This window comes from Scatophagus argus, chromosome 20 (genome assembly GCF_020382885.2).
Source record: "Scatophagus argus isolate fScaArg1 chromosome 20, fScaArg1.pri, whole genome shotgun sequence".
NCBI classification, from domain to species: Eukaryota; Metazoa; Chordata; class Actinopteri; family Scatophagidae; genus Scatophagus; species Scatophagus argus.
This window is the reverse complement of record NC_058512.1, coordinates 19,539,083-19,560,634: the sequence shown is the minus strand read 5'-3', so window position 1 is coordinate 19,560,634 and position 21,552 is coordinate 19,539,083. Positions and strand designations below refer to the sequence as shown.

Here is a 21,552-nt window from a genome sequence, read left to right as displayed (position 1 = left end):
ACCACCATGCCAGCCTGGACCGTGCACTGCTACTCCAATAACAAGCCCTGGATCACCAGTGAAGGCACTTTTGAACAAGAAGAAGGCTTTCAGGTCTGGAGACAGAGAGGAGCAGAGGAGGGTGCAGCATGAACTTAGAGACATGCTGAGAACATGTAAAGACAACTACAGGAGAAAATTGGAGGCCAAACTCCAACAGAACAGTGTGAGGGATGTGTGGATGGGAATGAAACACATCACAGGAATGAAGGGGAAAGACAGGCAGACATCAGGGAGCCTGGATAGAGCAAACCAGTTCAACCAGTTATTTTTGAACAGGTTTAGCTCACCTGCTGTCACCCAGCCGACACCCTCAGCCTCCCACACGCCCACATTGTCCCAAATGGCTGGACCCAAGCCCCAGCATTCTCCTGTATAGCACCTCTCCATCTGCCCCTTCTCTTTCTCCCCCACCTCCTCCTCCTCCACGGAAGACATCATCAGCCCAACAGTGACTACAGGCCAGGTAAAGAGGCCGCTGAAAAACTACATCAGCGGAAGGCTGCAGGCCCTGATGGTATCACACCCAGGATCCTGAAGACCTGTGCCAGCCAGCTGTCTCCTGTACTGGGACATCTGTACAACCTGAGCCTGAGTCAAGAGAATGTCCCGACACTGTGGAATACGTCCTGCCTTGTTCCAGTCCCCAAGAAGTTGATGCCATCTGACCCGGCAGACTACAAACCAGTCGCCCTCACATGTCATGTGATGAAGGTCCTGGAGAGACTGGTCTTAGCCCAGCTGAGGCCACAGGTGAGGATGTTTCCTGACCCCTTACAATTTGCCTACCAGCTCCATTTAGGAGTCAACGTTGCAGTCATCTACCTGCTGAAACAAGCTCATTTACATCTGGATGGTGGGGGAGGCACTGTAAGGGTCACATTCTTTGATTTCTTCAGTGCTTTCAACACTCTCACTCATAACACTGTTTATTTGTTGTATATACACTTTTTTATATTGCCTTTTTGCTATTGCTATTTTTAACATTTTGTAAAGCTTATTGTGTGTATTGCTGCTGCTGCACTATAATTTCCCAACCTGGGATCAATAAAGTATGTTCCAAAGTCAAGGTAAAGACTAAAGATGGCTTTTGCTTAAAGGCTCCTTGCCTTTGAAACGGCTATCCTTGGAGATAAGTCTTGCAAGGTCAGTGGCTTCTTTTAAATCACTTCTTAAAACCCAGTTTTATAGAAAAGCTTATGTGTGATGTTGTGGTTTTACTTTCCTTTCATCTTATTATTTTAAAATTTTCACTTTCCTACATTTGTTATTGATTCATTTTCAGTGTTTACTTTCTATATTGCTCTTTTGTTTGATTTGTGGGTTTGATTTTAACTGGTTGTTAAGCACCTTGGGAACCTGGTTTTAACAGTTTTAACAAGTTAATATTATTATTATTATCATCATCTCAATGACCTCCAAGGACATGTTCCTGAGTCTTCAAACAGTTTTCCTGAGCTTCCCTGAAGCCAACTGAAAGTTCTTCTCCATTGGCTCCCCAGACTACCCCCACAGTTTTTGTTTCAGCAACTGCCTAAGCTGTGGCCGATTTAGCCTCCTGGTATCTGTTTGCTGACCCCCCTAAGTCAGTCAGGCCCAGAAGACCTACTTCTTCAGCTTGACAGCTTCCTTTACCGCTGGTGTCCTCCAGCAAGTTCTTTGGTTGCTGCCATGACTTGCATCAATGACCTTCTGACCACAGCTCTTGACAGTTATCTCAACAATGGAGGGTTTGAATTTGGCCCACTGAGACTCCATGTCCCCAACCTCCATTGGAAAGCATGAAAAATTCTTCTAGAGGTGGGAGTTGAAAACCTGACAGGCTTATAGAACAAGCTTCACTAAATGGGCCATCTGACCATTACACCAACAGAGATTTTAAAGAAATCACTTCCGAAATACATAGACAGCATTGCAGCTACACCAGCTTTCACTCTTCTGGGATGGCCTTCCATATTGATTGAAAAGGCCTGGCTCCCAGTCTCCATTCCAGTACATCCCAAAGGTATTCAATGGATTTTGAGGTCAGGGTTCTGTGCAGGCCAGTCAAGTTCTTCCACACCAAACTCATCGAACCATGTCTTTATGGACCTTGCTTTTTTCACTGGAGCACAGTCATGCTGGCCCAGAAAAGGGCCTTCAACAAACTGTTGCCACAAAGTTGGAAGCATAGCATTGTCCAAAATGTCTTGGTATGTTTTGAGTTTATCCAGCCTTATTTTTTCCCCTGATCTATATTTGGGATTGGGCTTTATTTGTTTATGGCGCAGTCCCGGTCATTATTCGAGACCTGGGTTTTTGTTTGACTAGAAACCAAATAAAATTATTCATATTACACTTAATTATGAACTAAAATGTCATAATTGTGGCAGTTCACTTGCCCACTCGCACAATATGCATGTCTCATTTCAACTAAAAATGACAACAGGTATCTGTTATTAGAATTTAAATAAACAAAATAAGAAAACAAATAACACTTGTGTATGGCGTACAGTATACAAAAAAACTAGAACTAATTTATAACATCACATAAAATTGTATAAGCCTGTTCTCCATCACTCTTCACTGTGTTATGTTTTCTGTGCACATTTACAGATAATTGTCATGGTCATGATAAACAATTAATCAGGAGACAGGAGTGCAAGTTTAATCAACCGTAAAGGGAAGGGTTGGGTCTGGTCCTCAGACCCAAAAGAGTACCTTGCTTGTATGGATGAGGCACACAAGTGCATGACAAAGTGTCAGTATGTGATCATCTAGGATGAAAATGTGATGGATATCTGAATTCAGCCTGATTAAGTTTTTGGGGCAACTCAGGATAGTATTGATAATAACATTAGTAGAGCCATAGTCTCAGGGTAGGTTGGGGAATGAAATGTAACAGCATTTGTTTGAACTTGTTTTACAATAATGTTGTCAAAAGTATTGACACTGAGATAAGAATAATTTCATTTTGACTTTGACTTTCTCTGACACACTACAGCACCCACTTGGAAACCACTGTTCTACAGCTTATGGTTCAGGCACTATTGAGTGAGACCTACTTCTAGAGTTTGTAGTTCAGGGATTATTGCCGAGAGGCATACCTCATTGTTGTAGAGACACAAGTGGGCCAAATCAATTTTGAATGAGTGCATGTCACCAAGTTTCTTGCTTTAGGAGTTATTGTTTGTCAGGTACATTTCCTTGTAGAGTAGAAAGAGTGAAAAAATCCTTAAAAAACAGCAGGACTTAACTACCATAACTTGTTTGCACACACTCATTGCAGCTTCCATTCTTAAAATATTGCAGTCACTTTATGCAGGGTCTCAAAGTCCTCTTTGTTACATTATATCTCACATCATCCAATATCATCAGCCTCTTATTAGCTCTGATGTCTCCTGATCATACACTCAGAAGCACACTCTTACAATGAAAAACCGAGGAGAAAGTAGAAAGCTGTTTCCAAAAATCACATTCAATCTATAATTCGTTGTATCCTTTTCTTAATACATGGCTTGGCTGTCTCAATCTCCCAGATTTAGTGGAGTGTCTGGACAGCATCCTAAGCAGCCTACTGGAGGACAACATTCAGGTGTGGGCCATGAAGAGCCAGAGTGAGAACACACAGGTGCACACCCTGTTGGATAAGATTGATGTCGCCTCTGACCAGCCTGTTCCAGCCGTGTTACGTTCCAGCACTTCCCTCAAATCTCCCACGCTGTACATCTTTACCTCTGGAACAACTGGTGAGTTTTCTACAGCTCAGTTTCACTTTTGACGGTCCATACTAATAATACAAATGGAGTCTATTTTCAGTAAAATGTCATCCTCAAATAGAGGATGTTATGTCGTGTCATTGGTGCCTGCAGCATATAATGCGCAATATTGCTGTGTCTGATTGTCTTATAATATAGGATTACTCAGTTTAAATATTTTCTTTTGATAGCTGTTATAATAAGGAAATGATCATTAAGTGTTTAGGTAAATTTTAATCATTCATAAAAGACAGTAGTAGCACCTCACTTGTAAACCTGCATACCTTGTATGTAGAATTTCACTTTTTTAGCACTTTCACCAAGAAAATGGTTAAATGGTGTTCGTCATCAAATATCATCGAAATGTCAAAACAACAAATTAATAACAATCAGGTCAAAAATTCAAAATCATTAAAAGTAATGTAAAGCTTTTATATTAATTCAAAGTAAAAGCAACACATTAGTGAAGTTGACATCATAAAATGTTTTTGCATGAAAAATAACTTAAACGAGTATCAAATGATTCAAAAATTAATTTTCTGTCAATGAGTTAATTGATTGTTTAAGCTGTAATTGCTAGATAATTTAATTTACAACATTTATAAGCTTTGTATGTTTTGTATGCAATAAATCTTCTTGTCTTTTTTTACTTTTGTAAACTAAATTTGTCAGATAAATGAAAATGGGGTAATAAAAAGTCAAGTATTTCCCTCTGAGATGTAGTGGAGGCGATATAAAAAGTGGCATGAAAAGAAAAAACTCAAGTAAGTACCTCAGATTTGTACTATACAGCACGTAAAGTACTTCAGTAAATTCAGTTCATTTCAATTCAGTTTATTTATATGGCACCAATTCACCAAACAAAAGTTATCTCTTGACAGTTTCCAATTGGAGCAGATCTAGACCATACTATTGAATTAAATTTGGTAATACAGAGAACCCAAGATTCCTGCATGAGCAAGCACTTGGCGACAGTGGCAAAGAAACACTGCCTTTGAGAAGGCAGAAACCTCAGAGTTACAGGGATACAGGGCTGGACAGCTCTATGACTCTGTCAGCCTGGCTACAGTGCTGAACGCAAACCTGGGGTTGTTATCCTCAATTAATTTTGAGTAACAGGCTGCTCTGGCAGCCAGTTGGACTTCATTATTACAAATGTACTTAGTTACATTCCACCAGTCGTTGCTACCCCTTCCTGTTGCTAGGTTGGTTACGTTCTTTTGGGTGAAATTCCATTTTTACAAGATTATATTTCCCTTTTTAAATTACATTTAATAAATTCAAAAAGACTGATGAGGACGGTTAGGTCTACAGTGGCTTTGTTCAAGGAAAAGCGCCACAAAGTCAGCCTAACGTACCCTGGGTATGATGGCCACAAGGGAGCAGCTCAGCTTCACCACTTATAACTTAAACATTTCTGGGTGTTTTTTGCCCGTAGACCGTGGCTGCACGGAGCACTAAAGACATTAACAGCAGCCTAACCACAGTAAGTGCTGGGCAGTCTTGTGATTTGCCTGAACACTCCACATAGAAGTGATTGAGTCCATGGATGCTTTGTCCTTCATTAAGTCACTTAGAAAATCCTGTTTCATTTGTGGCCTCTCCAAAGAGGCTCTGACTGTGGAACCAGTTTTTCTGGTGTCACTGGAATGGAGTTTTTCTTACTTACTGAATTGCGTCTGTGCACATTTGAAAGGAGAGTAGTACACTTTTCCCTTGTATGGTCCCTCCAGTATTTGGGGAAATGGTGATTATTTTTAGTACTGATCAATATATTGACTCTTTAATTAATCTTTTAGAATATAAAGTAAAATAGCAACCAGTGCTTCACTTTACCAAGACAGGCAAGTTAGGTGTAGGTCTGTGATGCCTTTATCCTAGCGTATGCTGAGATAGACCTTGTGACTCTGAACAGACAAGAGCATTCAGTTTAATCTTTGGTCTACCATATTTGTGAGTTGTGTGAATTGGAAACTGTCTGGAAACACATTTGCTTACATTTTATGTTTAGTATTACTTACATTACTTAATTTTGGAACATTCTGAGAAAATGTTTAATGTTTAGCATTAATAACGGATTGCAGGTGACCATGGTTCAATCTTTCAACATCAAGAAAAAAATATTTTACATTTCTCAGTTGAAAATCATTTATGCTGTGCTTGAATGGTCATGTTTGCTTATAAGAAAAACACTATTAGTTCAGTTTTGGGTCCATTTTAAGGTTGAGCTTGCCTTGAATATTTTAGTCATGGTTGTGTTGTGTGTCTCACTTTAATGTGAAAAGTGGTTCAATACAAGTTCACACCACAATGTTTCATCTATACGCTGTGAAACAGAGAGAATTTATTTTCACTCATATTTCAACCGTGAAATCAAGGCTTCCTAGAAAGACACAAAACATTTCCTTTCCACCAAATTTCTTCCATCTGTCAGAATAGTAATGCTTTGATTTCAGTTAATTCTGCTGTGTTCAATGCTCCATCACATGTAAATCGATATGACGCAAAAAGTGGTTTTAAAATAGAGTTAGGGCTTTTATAAGAGGGGAAAATGTAGAGCACAAGTGATAATTTGGTGGTTTAACGCCATTGACATCTTGACAGTACTGAAGGGATGACGACTGACTAACTGTACATGACCTGCATTACAGAGCAGTTTACTGTTTTATCCAGTCATGCAGATATTCTTGTGTGTCCTGTCCTGTCCTTTGGTATTCCCTTCTTCTGTCTTGTTTTTACTACCACCCTCTGTCTTTGTTTAGTTTCCCCCTTGGATTTGATTGTATGCCCCACCCTGATTGGTTTCACATATGTCTCATTACCCCAGTGTAAAGTGTCATGTTCCTATTGTTTGTGGTCAGTTTGCTTTGTTTGTGCTCAGTTTTTTTTTGTTTGTACCTCAGTGTCTCAGCATTCCATCATTTTTCCTTGTCTTTTTTCATCTGTTTGGTTTTTGACTCATGCTGCCCTTTTTTGACCCTGCCTTTGGCCTTTCCCATTTTGGAAGGTTTGTCTGTTGGATTGCCACACCGTGTACCAAGCCCTTTTCTGGATATTAAAGACTGTGAATTAGACTTTGACTTTGTGTTTACTGTCACCCCCTTCTCAAGCATGAGCCAAAGCGGAATCTGTGTATGTTTTCAGAAACTATCAGCAAATACCTTTGACCACACATTCCCTGGTCGAGCCCTGGTGGGTTTAAGGTAAGACTAAGACTGAGTCATTGACTAAGCCATTGAGAACGATCCCTCTCTGCTCTGTCCATAGGCCGGCTGAACTGGTCAAGGAGCAGTTTGCTCCCATGGATCCTCCTTTAGATAGATTTGGACTCTGTCATTTCCTTTAGTGTTGACACCTGTTGGATGGAAAGAGAGAGGGACTGATCCAGGCCGGACAGTTCATCTGCCTGGCCAGAAGTGGCAGTCAAAGGAATTTCGTCCATCCAATGCAGATGCGAAAAGCCAGACTCACTCCTGAGGAACATCAGTAACTATTACATAAACAACCTTCCTTCAGCAGAGGCGGTGATCTGCACTACCACCTGTTGACCACCTGCATTGCAGCCTTGAGATCCCGCCCCAGGAAACTTAAACCTCATTCCCCCCAGGAATCATGTGACCCTTGCAAGTATCATGGTGAAAGGGTGGGTTGACGAGCCACACTGTGGCTATGGGGGTGTGGCAACTCACTCCTGTGCACATGAGATTCTAATGAGTCACATGATGGCATTGTGCCACAGCAATCCATTCAAGTCAAGTCACATGTTGACTGGGTGGATCTTCCATCTAGGTTTAATACCTGGGAATCTCGACCAGTTAGTAAGAACTGAAGAAGCCTTTTGGATTTCATGGTGGTAGCGCATTGGATTTAGTAGAGCAGCAGTGTAGTTAAAATGGCTGGAAAGTATCAGACGTTTGCAGTCTCATGTAATGCAATATTATGTCTTTTAATCTTTGCAGGGCTCCCGAAGGCTGCAGTGATCACTCACCTCCAGAGCTTGAAGGCAGCAGGGGGTTTTTGGGCATTTGGGGCCACTGAAGATGATGTGATATACATCCCTCTGCCCCTCTACCATAGTGCAGCTTCCTTAATTGGTATAGGAGGAACCATAGAGCTGGGTAGGCCTCAGAATATCTCTACAGACATTTTTTTTTGTACTGATTGTATGTTGTAAAGTTTTATGGAATATACACATCCAGCAAACGCTATCTGTTATGTACTAGGCCCCTCAGATATATTGGAGTCAACCTGGCACCATTAAAAGTATGCCAATATAGCCATAGCCAGCATATAGCCAGCATTCACAAGTGTGCAAGGGTCTGCTAGGATCTGCGTAGTGTAAATTTCATCATCAGAGGGTCTATGTATACGCTCTGCATGGATGTCCGTGTACTTCTACACTGTGACAAGCTACAGAATACATCTTTGTATGTGTGGAATGCATCTTTCAAGCAGACTCCAGAAAGTAATATAAACATAATTGTTCTATGCATCTGTGGCATCCACTCATCTGTTTAGTATATTAATATGTTTTAGTATATTAAGACCCTTAATCACAGTGAATTTAAAAATAAGTGTATGGTGTTTGTGTGTTCTGATTTGTTTTTGACTCGGATTTTTGTAACATTATTGATCATTGTAACATTATTTTCACATTCATTTTGAGAGTTTAAACTGTTAGGTATGCTCTTGTTTAACCACTTCAAAAGTTCTATTTATTTTTCATCACACAGAAAAAAAACCAGCACTGGTTGTATAGTCAACAGTGGAGTACATGATGTGCCGGTGGAAGTTTTCACCTCAAAAGCTGTCCAAATTGGCTATCCAGTAAATGAAACAAGCAGAAGGACTTCTTTCTGGAATATTAACAACTATACAGAGACACATCATAAGGAACAGTAGTTATATGCTTTGCATAAAAGCAAATTGATGAACACTTGACCACTGACTTTACAAGATCACTCAAATTTTAAAGTGTTCAGTGTGGTGATGAGATGTGATCAGATTTTGAGCAGGAGAGCTTAGGGTCAGATTTAATAATTGGAATTTTCCATTTATAATTTGTCATTTACAAGGTTCTTTTGTGAGAAGCAGTTTTCTGTACCTAACTGGTATTTAGGACTGCAGAAAGTGTCCACTGACCATGGTGTAGCTATGAAATTATGTGGCCTCTTTGTGGACCCTCTGTTTCACTTCAATTAGCAGCTTAATTAGATGCTTTCAAGCAGGAAGTGGACAGTGGGGACAATTATGAAGAATACTGTTATTGTTTTAGGTCATGGTTGCAGTGTTCCCTTTCAAAGAAAGTTCAAAGTTCAGTTCAGTTTGATTCTAATGACTCTTTCAAATTAGAGCAGGTCTAGACCAAACATTTTTTTAATTTTCAATTTCATTTTTAGTACATAGAGACCAAACATTCCCCCATGAGCAAGCACTTGGTGACAGTGGCAAGCAAAAGCTTCCTTTTGGAAGGCAAAAGGAGAGTAGACCCTGGCTCTAGGTGGGTGGCCATGTGCCTCAACTGGTTGGATTGTAAGAGAGAGAAAGAGAAAGCGAAGGAGAGAGGGAGAGAGAGAGAGAGAGAGAGAGTGGGAGGGGCGTAACAACAGCAATAATAACACAGTACTGCAACTATAAAAAATAATAATAGTAGGAGTGTAGTGGTAGTAATACTGATAATAATAATAATATTGAATGAATAAAATTCAAGTTCAGTTTGGGTTTAGATAACACAATACAATGTACACTCTGTTTCAGCAGGAGATTAAAATGATCTTAAAAGTAGTGTTGTAGTTACGTAATTGTTTAGGGAAAAGAAGCAAATTCTAATCAACTATCCTATTGATGAAGTCTTGTTTTTGGCATTTGTTCCAAGTGCTCCCAAAGTTAACAGTTCAATGTCCTTCCACCATCCTGACAGGTTGTACTAACAAAGCTTGGTGAGGCCAATGTCCTGACAGCTTTCAGTGTTGAAATGTATTAACCTTGGTACACAGTTTTCACATTTAACCTTTAGACTCTCCACACGGGGCTAGTTGTTCTATCATTGTCAAACCAAGTCTACATCTGCCAATCTTCACCACCTTCAGACAAGGAAAGTGAAATGCAATAGATAGCACATTTTAAAGTGGATCTTTAGGTCCAGAACTGCAGGTCTGACACTCATTCTACAAAAGGCTATGGTTCTTACATGCCATGTATGTTTGGGGAGCACATGTTTCCTACAATTAACCTTTATTTAGTGGAGTGTCACTGAGACTGCCCAAGTCCACCCTGATCACATTCACACATTTAAAGACGTTCACACCTGGAAGCTGCCCAGTACAACCAGTCTGATTTGAGCATTGAACAGCTCCACTGGAGCAGCTCGGGTTAAGGGCACCTCAGTGATGGTAAAGAGGGAGGTTCCCAGGTTCATCTTGCTGGTCTGAGGACCAGCAACCAAGCTTTCTGCTCTGACCTTGAGGCCGCGGCTGCCTCAGCTTCTAAAGTTATAGCTATATATTTCCAGAGCAGGAAGGTTTATCCAGCCAGTAATGTTTGTAAGGTTGACAAAATGCTGGCCATAACCTACACTCAACTGTCAGGACAAAGATACTCAATCACTTCGGCTGTGATGAATTTCAAACTACCCTTGGCCAAACTTTAAAATGCATTTATGTACTAAACAGAGAATGGAAAGTTAAATGGAAAGTGGTCTCTAAGACCAAAATGGAGAGGAGGAATGCTTACCGGCATTGGCCACTCCTTAACCATTCGTATAGCACAGAATAACCCAAGTTTATCCTTTAAAGAGATAGCATTGACAAATACTTTTAAACTTTACTAATAGTGCAGTATACAAAACACAGGTAACAAAATAGCTAGCAAACTATCAAGTGATTTTCAGTCTCAAGGTACAAGACTGCTTATTTTCAATAGGTTTGTTGGTACGTTGCATCTGTAAACTGTTTAAAAAATTTAGCTGGCTATGCCTGTATGTATTTTGTTAATAGAACACAAGTGTCAGATTTGCATTTGCGGTATATCCAACATATCAAAAAAACACCTCCAATATGTGGTTGTCATATAAAAACTATTTGCTGACTTCCCAAATAGGCTATGGCTGTCTTATACAACAAATGTGAATGAAGTGCTACATTCCTTTCAGTTATGTACCCCAAATCCATTTTGGATATGTACGTAAGACCTGGCGGATAAATGAGAATGGTAGGCTCTCTTCAAAAGCAATAAGTAAAGTTGTACAGCATTTTCAAAGATCAATAATTTCATTTAAATCTATTAAACGCACACCACAATGAAAGCACATATAAATTACAGTATGACCTGGTTCATATCCCTAGATAAAGGAGTGTGCAACGAGTGACATACAAACAGCTAGTCACTGAACAAGTGTGTTGTCGTGTTGCACCATCAACAAGTGACACAACAAGCAGTGTGCAGAAGATAGGGAAATTGTTAATGAAAACAGCTGGTACAGTGTTAAAACGTGTGGAGAAAGTACTGGTGACTAGCATTATTGTTAAGTAGTTTCATAATCATCCACAGACAGTTTCTTGGATTGTATTAGTAGCAATAATAATTAAGTCAGTTAGAAAAGCACAATAAAGACAAATAGTCACACAGCAAAAAACCCACAGTCTTAATTTCAATTATAAAAAGAACTTTTTAATCATAGAAAAAAGTGGTTAAAGTAAAAGTAAGGTTTATATATAAGTATAAATATGCAATAAACTATTTATGAAACTGTGTATGATTTTACAGATTCTGTCATCAAAACATGTAAAATATGCACTAAACTGTGCATGAATATCAATCCATAGATATAAGGTCCATATTTATTTAAAGAAATATATGTAGTAGATATAACTGGAACTGAAATTAAGAATGAGAATTTTATCTTTTAATAGTGAATTTAATGTCTTACTGTTTCAATTACAGGCGCAACCTGTGTCTTGAAGAAGAAGTTCTCAGCCTCCCAGTTCTGGAATGACTGTAGAAAACATAATGTGTCGGTTTTTCAGTATATTGGTGAACTCTGCAGATACCTTTGCAACCAGCCTAAGGTAATCTGCTGCTTTTTTTCAATCAGCTGTGAGTCTTGCTAAAACAATATCATGACAAAACTGTTTATTTTTGGATTTTGTGGTATAAAATTGACATCAAATGACTACTATGACACAAATAAAGTCACTTGAGTAGTGTGCCCATATCCCTGTAACATGTCCTTTGGTAAATCAGTCATTTTAAGAAAGATTTCTCACTGTCTGATTCTTATATGTGATTCTGAATTCTTTCTGATGGAATGACATCCAAATTGTTGATCATCAAAGTATGATCATTTTTAGTTTACTATTTTCTTAATTTTGTTTTCTATCCTGTTACCAATACTGTATAAATTGATTTCACGTTATTCACATTTAACTTTTAACATAAGTTGCCCCTTAATGAATGACAGAGCCAGTGACTTAAAGTAGAGAAAAAAAGAGAAAAATTGAATCAGTGTTTTCTACAGTAGGCAGGCTTTTTTGTTTTGTAGAGAGTCCTTTATAGTCCCTACTTGTAAGTCAATCAAGCCACATTGTACACAACTGTGGCAGAAAGAAAAGGAGGGTCTTTGTTTTTGTGTTTGCATCCTCCCATGGTGGACACACACGCACACACACGCACAGTGTGAGGGCAGTGCTTGTTCCTTCTTGAAGCTAGACTCAAAGTCCTCTTTGTCCACTGTTATTTGGCTGTGTGGGTGGAATGCTCGTCCAACTATCCTCACTATTGATTGGCGAATTAAAGATGTGGACACATACAGCACATAAGCACCTTTTCACAAGGTCAGTGTGCAGAAACAAGAATGAGTACTAATCACTGCTTGTATGCTGTCATTATGCTCAGTGACCATTGTGCGAACATGGTACTATTGCATAACCTACTGCATAACCAACGGTTTTCTTTATATTCCAGTTAACAATATAACTATATATATATATATATATATATAGTATTTTCATGCAAAACACTGTCGGTCACGGTGGTGCAGTGGTTAGCACGTCGCCTCACAGCAAAAGGGTTCCAGGTCCTGGTTTGGGCCCTCCTGTGAGGACTTTGCATGTTCTCCCTGTGCCTGTGTGGGTTTTCTCTGGGTACTCCGGCTTCCTCCCACAATACCAAAAACATGCACATTGGGTTAACTGGCTACACTCTACATTGCCCCTAGGTGTGAGTGTGGTTGTCTGTCTTTGTATGTCAGCACTGCTACTGACAACCAGTTGAGGGTATACCCCACTTCTCACCCATAGTGAGCTGGGATAGGCTCCAACCCCACTCTGACTGATAAGCAGTATCAAAAATAGGTGGATGAATTTTGTTGGTCAGCAAGCATTTATATCTCAGGAAAATGAAATGAATGTCACATCTTTACATATTTTTCCCTTTACCAGACTGAGATGGAGAAAGTTCACAAGGTGCGAATGGGAGTTGGGAATGGGCTGCGGCAGGACGTCTGGCGGGAGTTCCTGAATCGCTTTGGAAACATTAAAATGTGTGAGGTATACGGCTCCACTGAGGGAAACCTATGTTTCATGAACCACATTGGCAAGATTGGTACTGTGGGCCGCTCCAACTTCATCTACAAGGTGAGTTCTTGATACCTATAAGGTGTGAAGAAGTGGTGCAATTCAACACCAGTAGTAACTGTACAATACCAAAACAAGATCAAGTGACGAAAAGACATGATGTCTGAGTTTGTGGACTAATTAGATCTCTTATTGTGTTATACCTATTGTGTGCAAATGCAGGGGCTCGTTCTGACTTTATTGGAAGGTGGTGAGTTGCAGATCATGTTTTTACACAGAGAAGGAAATGACCTGGGTGTGCTGTTGTATATTAATATATAATACAGGTTTTGCAGTGTGAGAGCATTTCAGAGATAGACATAGTGATAGAGATGGACAATAGTCCAACAACAGTTATTCAGGCTGAATAACTAAAAAAATTATTTTAATTAATAATAATGATGAAGACTCCAGCTTAACTCTTTAGAGTGCTGGGTTGAAGGTGTGTGTTGAAGCATCCACATTTTGGAATTTGTAACTTATTTACAGCAACATCTATATTTGAAATAGAAGTAGAAGTAGACAGCCTTTATTGTCATTGTACCACGCAAAATATAAAGAAATTGAGTGGGTTGTAGTAGTAGTAGTTATTGAACTTCATATAATTGTTGTTGCACCATGTGACGGAGCTCTCTTTCTCTTCTGTTGTCTCTAAGTGAAGACAACATGTTTCTGAATGGAAAATATTCACTGGAATCTTGCTTGTCAACATAGTCGTGACTTTCATTTACCTAAAAACTACACGTAATACCTTTTATTTAAATCTTCATTGGGATGCAACAAGGTGGTTACTCTAATTTTAGTTCACTTTGTCTTCTATACTATTTTCACTCACAGATTTCTGGATGCCATTAATGCAATGGCATATTATGGCTGTTATAAGTAATATATAAAAACAACTCAATTTCTGAGGAAATTTATGAGAAAAAAACTTTTGATATTCACGTGATAGATGTGAATATCAAAAGTTGTGTAAAATGTCTGTAGTTTGTGACCTAATCAAATTTATGCACACAGGAATTATCTTTTAACATCAACATGAATACTGTTTTCTTTGTTTGCTATACAAGTGCAAGGCATTGTGGTTATTAAACTCATAGCTATATCATCTCTATATCTAGAAAGAATCAGTCAACATTTTGGGAAATAGGCTTTCTTATTTCTCATTCTCATGGCTGTGTGTTAAGTGCAAAGCTGGATTAAGGACATGTTAGCCTGGAATCACATAAATACTGTAAAATACAGCAGGGTAAAAGTTTAAAAATACACATATGAGCACCTCTAAAGCTGATCAACACAATCTATGTAGCATATACAGAACGCTATGAAAAATAAATATATCAACAAGTTTATCAGTCATTATGTATTATCATTAAATAAAAACAAACCTATATCGTAGAGGAGGTCTGTCAGCTCATGTATTATTCAGGATGAAGTAAAGTGTCCTCCATCAAAGGGATGCTTGAAGGGTCAATCAGCTGATTGTATGTAGTTACTGTGCATGGGGTGGCTGTAAAGTATAATATGCAGTATGCAGTATAATATTTATCTTAAACATTTTCAGTTTTGTTGACATGGTACCTTACAAATTGTGTTATGATATTGTTTTATTTAATTATGTTTTCTTACAGAGGATGGTGAACATAAACTATGAATGAATGAATATAAACTATTTTCAGTCCCAAGTCCCAAAAATACAAATATATATAATAATATATAATAATACATATCTTACTTCGAATTATAATAATAAATAGTAAAATGTTTTTACAAAATAGCAAATACAGTATCATCTGGTGGTGACATATAATGTCAGGCCATTAACATTATTACGCTACTGAAACCTGTAAAAAGGTTGTATAAAGAATGTCAGCTTGAGTGATTAAGCTGCAAGTCTGTAGAGACAGTCAAGAAGGATGAGCAGTGAAGCGGCTTTCCTGTGGCTCTTGTTGGTATTAGCCTCATAATCTTGTCTGTGCAGTTGCTGTTAATCAGTGTTGTTACAAAAGGGCGGCTGGCTACATGTATTTAGTTCTAATCTCTGACCTCACCTATTCTTAGATCTGTCTCAGTGCTCCTGCCACCCCATTAACTCTTGTAAGTTTAAAAAAAAATGAAGTTATGCAACATATTCATTAGCATTTGTTAAACTCTGATAGCTAGCTTAGCCTGTTTACTAGTAATGGCTTCTCTATCTCCCTCTCACTCTCCTGCTCTCTCATGCTTAGTGTATCACATGTTTAGTTATTCCTCTGCCTCCTTTAGTGAAAATGGTAAATAAATGTATAATAATAAGGCGAGGCTTGGTGAATTAGAAACACAGCTCCGCACCATGGAAACAAAGTCTTTAGCTGCGGTAGTTAGCCAGCCCTCATTAGCTGGTGCACGACGTTCTAGTGTAGCTCCCTCTAGCTGCCCCCCGGTAGCTCTCGAGCAGCTGGGAAACCATGGAGGCTGGGTGACTGTACAGAGGAAGCATAGTCCTAAACACAAGCCCACGGTTCACCCCCAACCTGTTCACGTTTCCAACAGGTTCTCCCCACTCAGCGACACACCCGCTGAGAAACCAACTCTGGTAATTGGCAGCTCTGTAGTCAGAAACTTGAAGATAACGACACCAGCAAAGTCAAATGCATTCCTGGGGCCAGAGCAGGCTTTGAATCCTATCTAAAACTGCTGGCTAAGGATAAGCATAAATACAGTAAAATAGTAAAACATGTTGGTCCTGAAAGACTGTGCCTGAGGTCGCTAAAATAAATGTTGAATCGGTGTGTACGTTTGTAAAGACTATGTCGGACTGCGTAAAACTGTGTAGTTTTCTCTTGACCCCTACCCAATCTGACCAGTGATGACATGTTTAGCTGTACATCAACATTCAATAGCTGCCTGTCGTGGTGGTGTCCAGCAAACGATATGGAGTTTGTGGAAAATTGGCAGATCTTCTGGGGAAGACCTGGTCTCATTAGAAGAGACGGCATTCGTCCCAGTTTGGATGGAGCAGCTCTCATATCCAGAAATCTGACTCAGTTTCCTATTAAACCAAAACCATGACAACCCACAGTTGAGACCAGGAGACAGAGTTGCAGTCCTACACGCCTCTCTGTACTCCCATTAGAACAGTTACCCATCCAAAATCCCGAAGAGACTGTGTCTGTTCCCTGAACACCTTAAGTAATTAAATCAAATACAAAAAGGAGTTATACATAAAAGTCAAATTAAGATTAACACCAGAGAATTAAGTTGTGCTGGTAAATGAATTAATATTAGATTATAATATAGACCAAAACAGACCATAACCTGGCTTTGGCCAGAAGAATATGTCAGCTTAAATGAATCCACTCCTCCCAGTCATATTAATACTCACATTCCTCGAGACACCAGCCGAAGAGGTCGAGTTGCAGCCATTTTTGACCCAAACATATCGTTCAGCCTAAAGTTTTTAGTGGATTTGTCTGAGGTAATCACACATGCAAAATCCATAAGTAGTTCGGCAAAGTGGCATATCAGAATTTCACCTGAAACAAGAGAATAAACTGGTCAATATAATGGTATGTTATATTATCCCTGATATTCTCTGCTCGCAGGATTCACTGGGATGTGGTTTTGAATCTACTCTGCTTCTCTACTTCTACTCTCTTTTTTCTGAAGTAATACTGCTGCTGTCACCAGTAACACAGCGTTTGTAATATTTACTTGCTTCAGTTATAAAACTCTACTTCCACAAACATTCATTCTCACATTTATACATACACGCTATGTTTTGTCATCCATATATTTTAACATCTAAATATGTCACTATTTTACCACATACTGGTAAATGAATTAATGTTGGATTATAATATCGGTTTATTCTGTCTAACTGAAACCTGGCTTCGTCCTGAAGAATATGTCAGCCTAAATGAACCCACTCCCCCCAGTCATATTTATACTCACATTCCTTGAGACACCAGCCAAGGAGGTGGAGTTGCAGCCATTTTTGACCCAAGCCTATCATTCAATCCAAAGCCCAAACTCAACTACCATTCATTCGAAAGCCTTATTTTTAGTGTTTCACACCCAACCCAGAAAACAGTACAACCAATTTTTATTGTTGCAGTGTATCGCGCTCCTGGCCCATACTCTGAATTTCTAGTGGAATTTTCAGAGTTTCTATCAAGTCTAGTCCAGTAATTATTATGGGCAATTTCAATATCCATGTGGACAATGATAATGATAGCCTTTGCACAGCATTTATCTCCCTATTAGATTCAATCGGCTACTGTCAGTGTGTACGTAAACGCACGCACTTGTTTTGACATATGACACTGAAATAGAACATTTAATATTCTTTTATCTGACCATTGTTTAATGACTTTTGAATTTGTATTACTTGACTACATACCGCCAAGAAAAAACTCCTATACTAAATGCTTGTCTGATAGTGCTGTGGCTACATTTAAGAAAGCAATTCTATTGTCGTTTACTTCAGTATCATGTCCTGGTACCGCAGAATACTGTTGCCTTGTTTATAGACTAAATACAGTATTGGCTGTGTACTGACCATAAGCTTTATTGCCTCACACAGAGCACATTAGTGCTATTTTTATTTTTAATTTGGTCAGTCTCGACTGGTGAGGACATTTTTGACTCTGGAGAATGCAGTGCCTTTGAACCTTTTTTTCCCAGCTTATTACTTTTTATCCATTTTTATTTTGGATAGCTGGATAGATTTTGTTTTTGTCTAATCTGTCACGTTCTATTCCTGCGGCTCTCTTAGTCCTAGATGAATTTAGTATATTCTCTGGATATAAACTCAATCTGGGCAAAGGTGAAATGTTTACTGTTAATGGAGAGGTAATGAAAATTCACCTCAGTTCCAAAATATACCTTTTAAGGTTGGGAACTCTGGCTTTGTTTATTTTGGAGTATGTGTAGTATGGAGTATGGAGTATGTTGCCAAAATGTTGGTTAATCTCTATGGGGAAAATTTTCTTTCTCTGCTCACAAAAATTAAGCAAGATATTGAGCGATGGTCGCTACTAAACCTTTCTATACCTGGCAGAATCAGTGCAATTAAAATGAATATTTTCCTGCGCTTTTTATATTTATTCCAATGTATCCAGATCTTCCTTCCTCTCTCATTCTTTCATAAAGTCTTATTTTTGATTTTATTTGGAACAAGATGGTGTTGCCAAACTTCCTTTACTATTATTGTGCCATCTCTTGTGCCATTGGCTTGCAAACACTTTCTATTGGTGCTTCACTTGCAGCTAATCCTATTTTCCCCCCATCGTTATTGGACAGCACTTTCTCTGTGTGGGCTAGGCTGGGCATAAAAACTTTTAGAGACCTGTATGTTGATTGTATTTTTGCTTCTTTTTAGCAATTGTGAAATAAATTTTTGTTTCCTAAAGGACATTTTCTTAGATACCTTCAGGTTCGAAATTTTGTCTGTAGCTCATTCCCAGAATTCCCTGCTCTCCCTAAGTCTTCAGATGTTGAAACATTTCTGAAGCCTCTCTCTTCATTAAAGGGGGCGATCTCTTCTATTTATTTAAATGTTTATGACCTTTGTGAAGGCCCTTCTAAGATAAGATAAGATAATCCTTATCTACTGTACTACTCTACTCTACTTATACTGTACTTAAAACAGTTTGGGAGACAGATCTTTGATAGGTGATTTAAGATGATGTTTGGGAGGAGATTTTACAGAGAGTACATAAGTCTTCAATCTGTGCTGGACACAGCTTTATGCAATGTTGAATCCTCCATCGAGCTCACTACACTAAAACTCGGCTTGCAAAAATATTTGATACAGTGTCTCCCCTATGTGATTGATTCCAACAAGCCACAACAAATTATTCACACATGTTTTGGAGCTGATTCTCTTTGACTAGATTTTGGTCTGAGATCTTTAATACTTTATCCAAGGTAACTGGAAGGGATGTGACTCCCAACTGCCCTGTTTGGTGTATGGCCTTTCCCACGTAATTTTTCCCCAGCCGAAAAGGACTTGATAGCATTCACAACTCTGCTGGCCAGGAGGCTGTTAATGTTAAAATGGAAATCCCCAGTCCCACCTACCTATACAAACTGGGTTAAGGAGGTGCTTTCTTTTCTTAAATTAGAAAAAATTAGTCTGACTTTGATTGGTAAGACTGTTGCATTTGAGAAGTCCTGGAATCCCTTCCTGTCTTATGTCAATAGCACAAGATGCGTGATCACTGTGAACTAAGTGCTGCAATGAGCTGAGCCTGTGTGTTTTTTTCCCTTTAATTCTATTTATTTACTTATTTTCTCTATGGATTTATTTATTTTTAATTTAATACTTATTATCTGCCAGTTTAGATATTTGTTCTTTTCTTATTGATCTTCTATTGATGAATAAACTTATTTGTTTATTCACTTGTTCATTTTTAGTATTATTATTATTATTATTATTATTATTATTATTATTATTATTATTTTCTCTTTTTCTCCACCAACTCATCTTTTTTTTGTTTGTTTTTCTTTTGTTTGTTTTTCTTTGCTTTTCAATTATATGTGCCCAACTCTTGGGGCAAGGTGCTGGTGGGAGGGCAAATGTGTTCTATGGTATGTTGAATTGGTCTAGACCTGCTCTAACTGGAAAGCATCATGAAATAACTGTCAAGAGGGAACGGCGTCGCTGATGCAGAGGATTGAACCCCGATGCGATGTGTTAAAAAGGGCAGGCAGCCCAAGATTCAAAAACAATATTCTTTTATTTTTAACAAAGAACTCAAAAACAGGCACACACTTACTGTGGCTCCAGGATGAACAAAAAGTACAAAAAAGCTGTGGCAATAACATGGCAAGACAAGACAAGAAAGTCTTGGCTTGGAATCATGAAGACAAAACAACGACCTGACCAAGAGTGACGGGGAAGATGAGGACTAAATACACAACATTACAAGAGACAGGTGAAACACATTAAGGGAGGAGAAAGCAGTCAGGATAACCAAAAGCAAACCAAAAGACAGAACACAAGGCATGACAATAAGTTTTGTTGTGAATTGGCACTATATAAATAAACTGTCTGCAACAAAATGTCTGCTGTGAAAAACCCACTCACTACCCACTGTACTGATATTTTCTCAACATCTTGCAGCTCCTGTTCAAGTATGATCTGGTAAAGTATGACATGATGAAAGATGAACCAGTGAAAGATCAATATGGTTTCTGTCAGCGAGTAGAAAAAGGTAAGAAGTAATTTTATCTTCAGATTGTTTTTCTTTGAAAGTTGACATCACTCTAATATTATTTGTGTTGATTATATTGTGTTGATTCTCAGGTGAGACGGGGCTTTTACTTTCCAAGGTGAGCGCCACTACACCGTTCTTTGGTTATGCTGGAAGCAAGCAGCTGACTGAGAAGAAGCTGATGAGAAGTGTGTTCGTGAAGGGAGATGCCTACTTTAACACAGGCGACCTCATGGCTGAAGATAAGGAAGGTTTCATTTGTTTCAAAGACAGAGTGGGAGACACCTTCAGGTACAGTAGAATAACATGTCTGAGATGTTGAAGCTAATAAGAAATATGTTCATGATGGGAGATGCCTACTTTAACACATGTGACATCATGGTGTCATCATGACCTTCAGGTGCAATGGAATAACCTGTTTGAGCTGTCAGAACTAGACCTGTGTTGAAAAAAATTGATTCTCAGATTCCGAATCGATTCTAATATTTTTTTCTAAAGATTGATTCTTACATCCAAAGATCGTTTTCTTTCTAAACATTTTCCGCTGGTGAACTTTAACCCCACTAGTTGCGTCATTGAATTCACGCACGCACGCGTAGTGTGAAGATATCAAAACAGTGAACATGGCGCCGGACACTAGCGATAACGTGAGCCAAGCCCTGACTTTGAAAACGCCCAAAACATTCAAAGAGAACGACAATAGAAATGACAAAAGAAAAGCAATTTGCAAGGAATGCCAAATGGAAGTGAAGAATTGTGGAAATACGTCCAACCTCAGGAACTGCATGTTGCGACTCGAATTGGATCATATCGGATCGTGATAATCAATTCTGGATCTTGAGAATCGGAACCAAATCGATTCTTGAAATTTGAATCAATACCCAGCCATAGTCAGAACATACAAGTTCAGTTCAGTTGCCTTAAAGGCAACATATTTATAACCGGAAGCCTGATGCAGGCATTTTC

At 38.8% G+C, this 21,552-nt stretch overlaps 1 protein-coding gene across 1 annotated transcript in view; it reads left to right on the top strand.

The window, feature by feature from the left end:
* The window catches only part of slc27a6 (solute carrier family 27 member 6), a 36,511-nt gene that overhangs the window by 7,766 nt on the left and 7,193 nt on the right, over positions 1-21,552 (top strand). The window contains exons 2-7 of the mRNA XM_046375140.1: positions 3,558-3,767; positions 7,736-7,894; positions 11,718-11,842; positions 13,214-13,408; positions 20,496-20,586; positions 20,679-20,877. Coding sequence (XP_046231096.1) covers positions 3,558-3,767; positions 7,736-7,894; positions 11,718-11,842; positions 13,214-13,408; positions 20,496-20,586; positions 20,679-20,877 — 979 coding nt within the window. The remainder of the gene's footprint in view (positions 1-3,557; positions 3,768-7,735; positions 7,895-11,717; positions 11,843-13,213; positions 13,409-20,495; positions 20,587-20,678; positions 20,878-21,552) is intronic.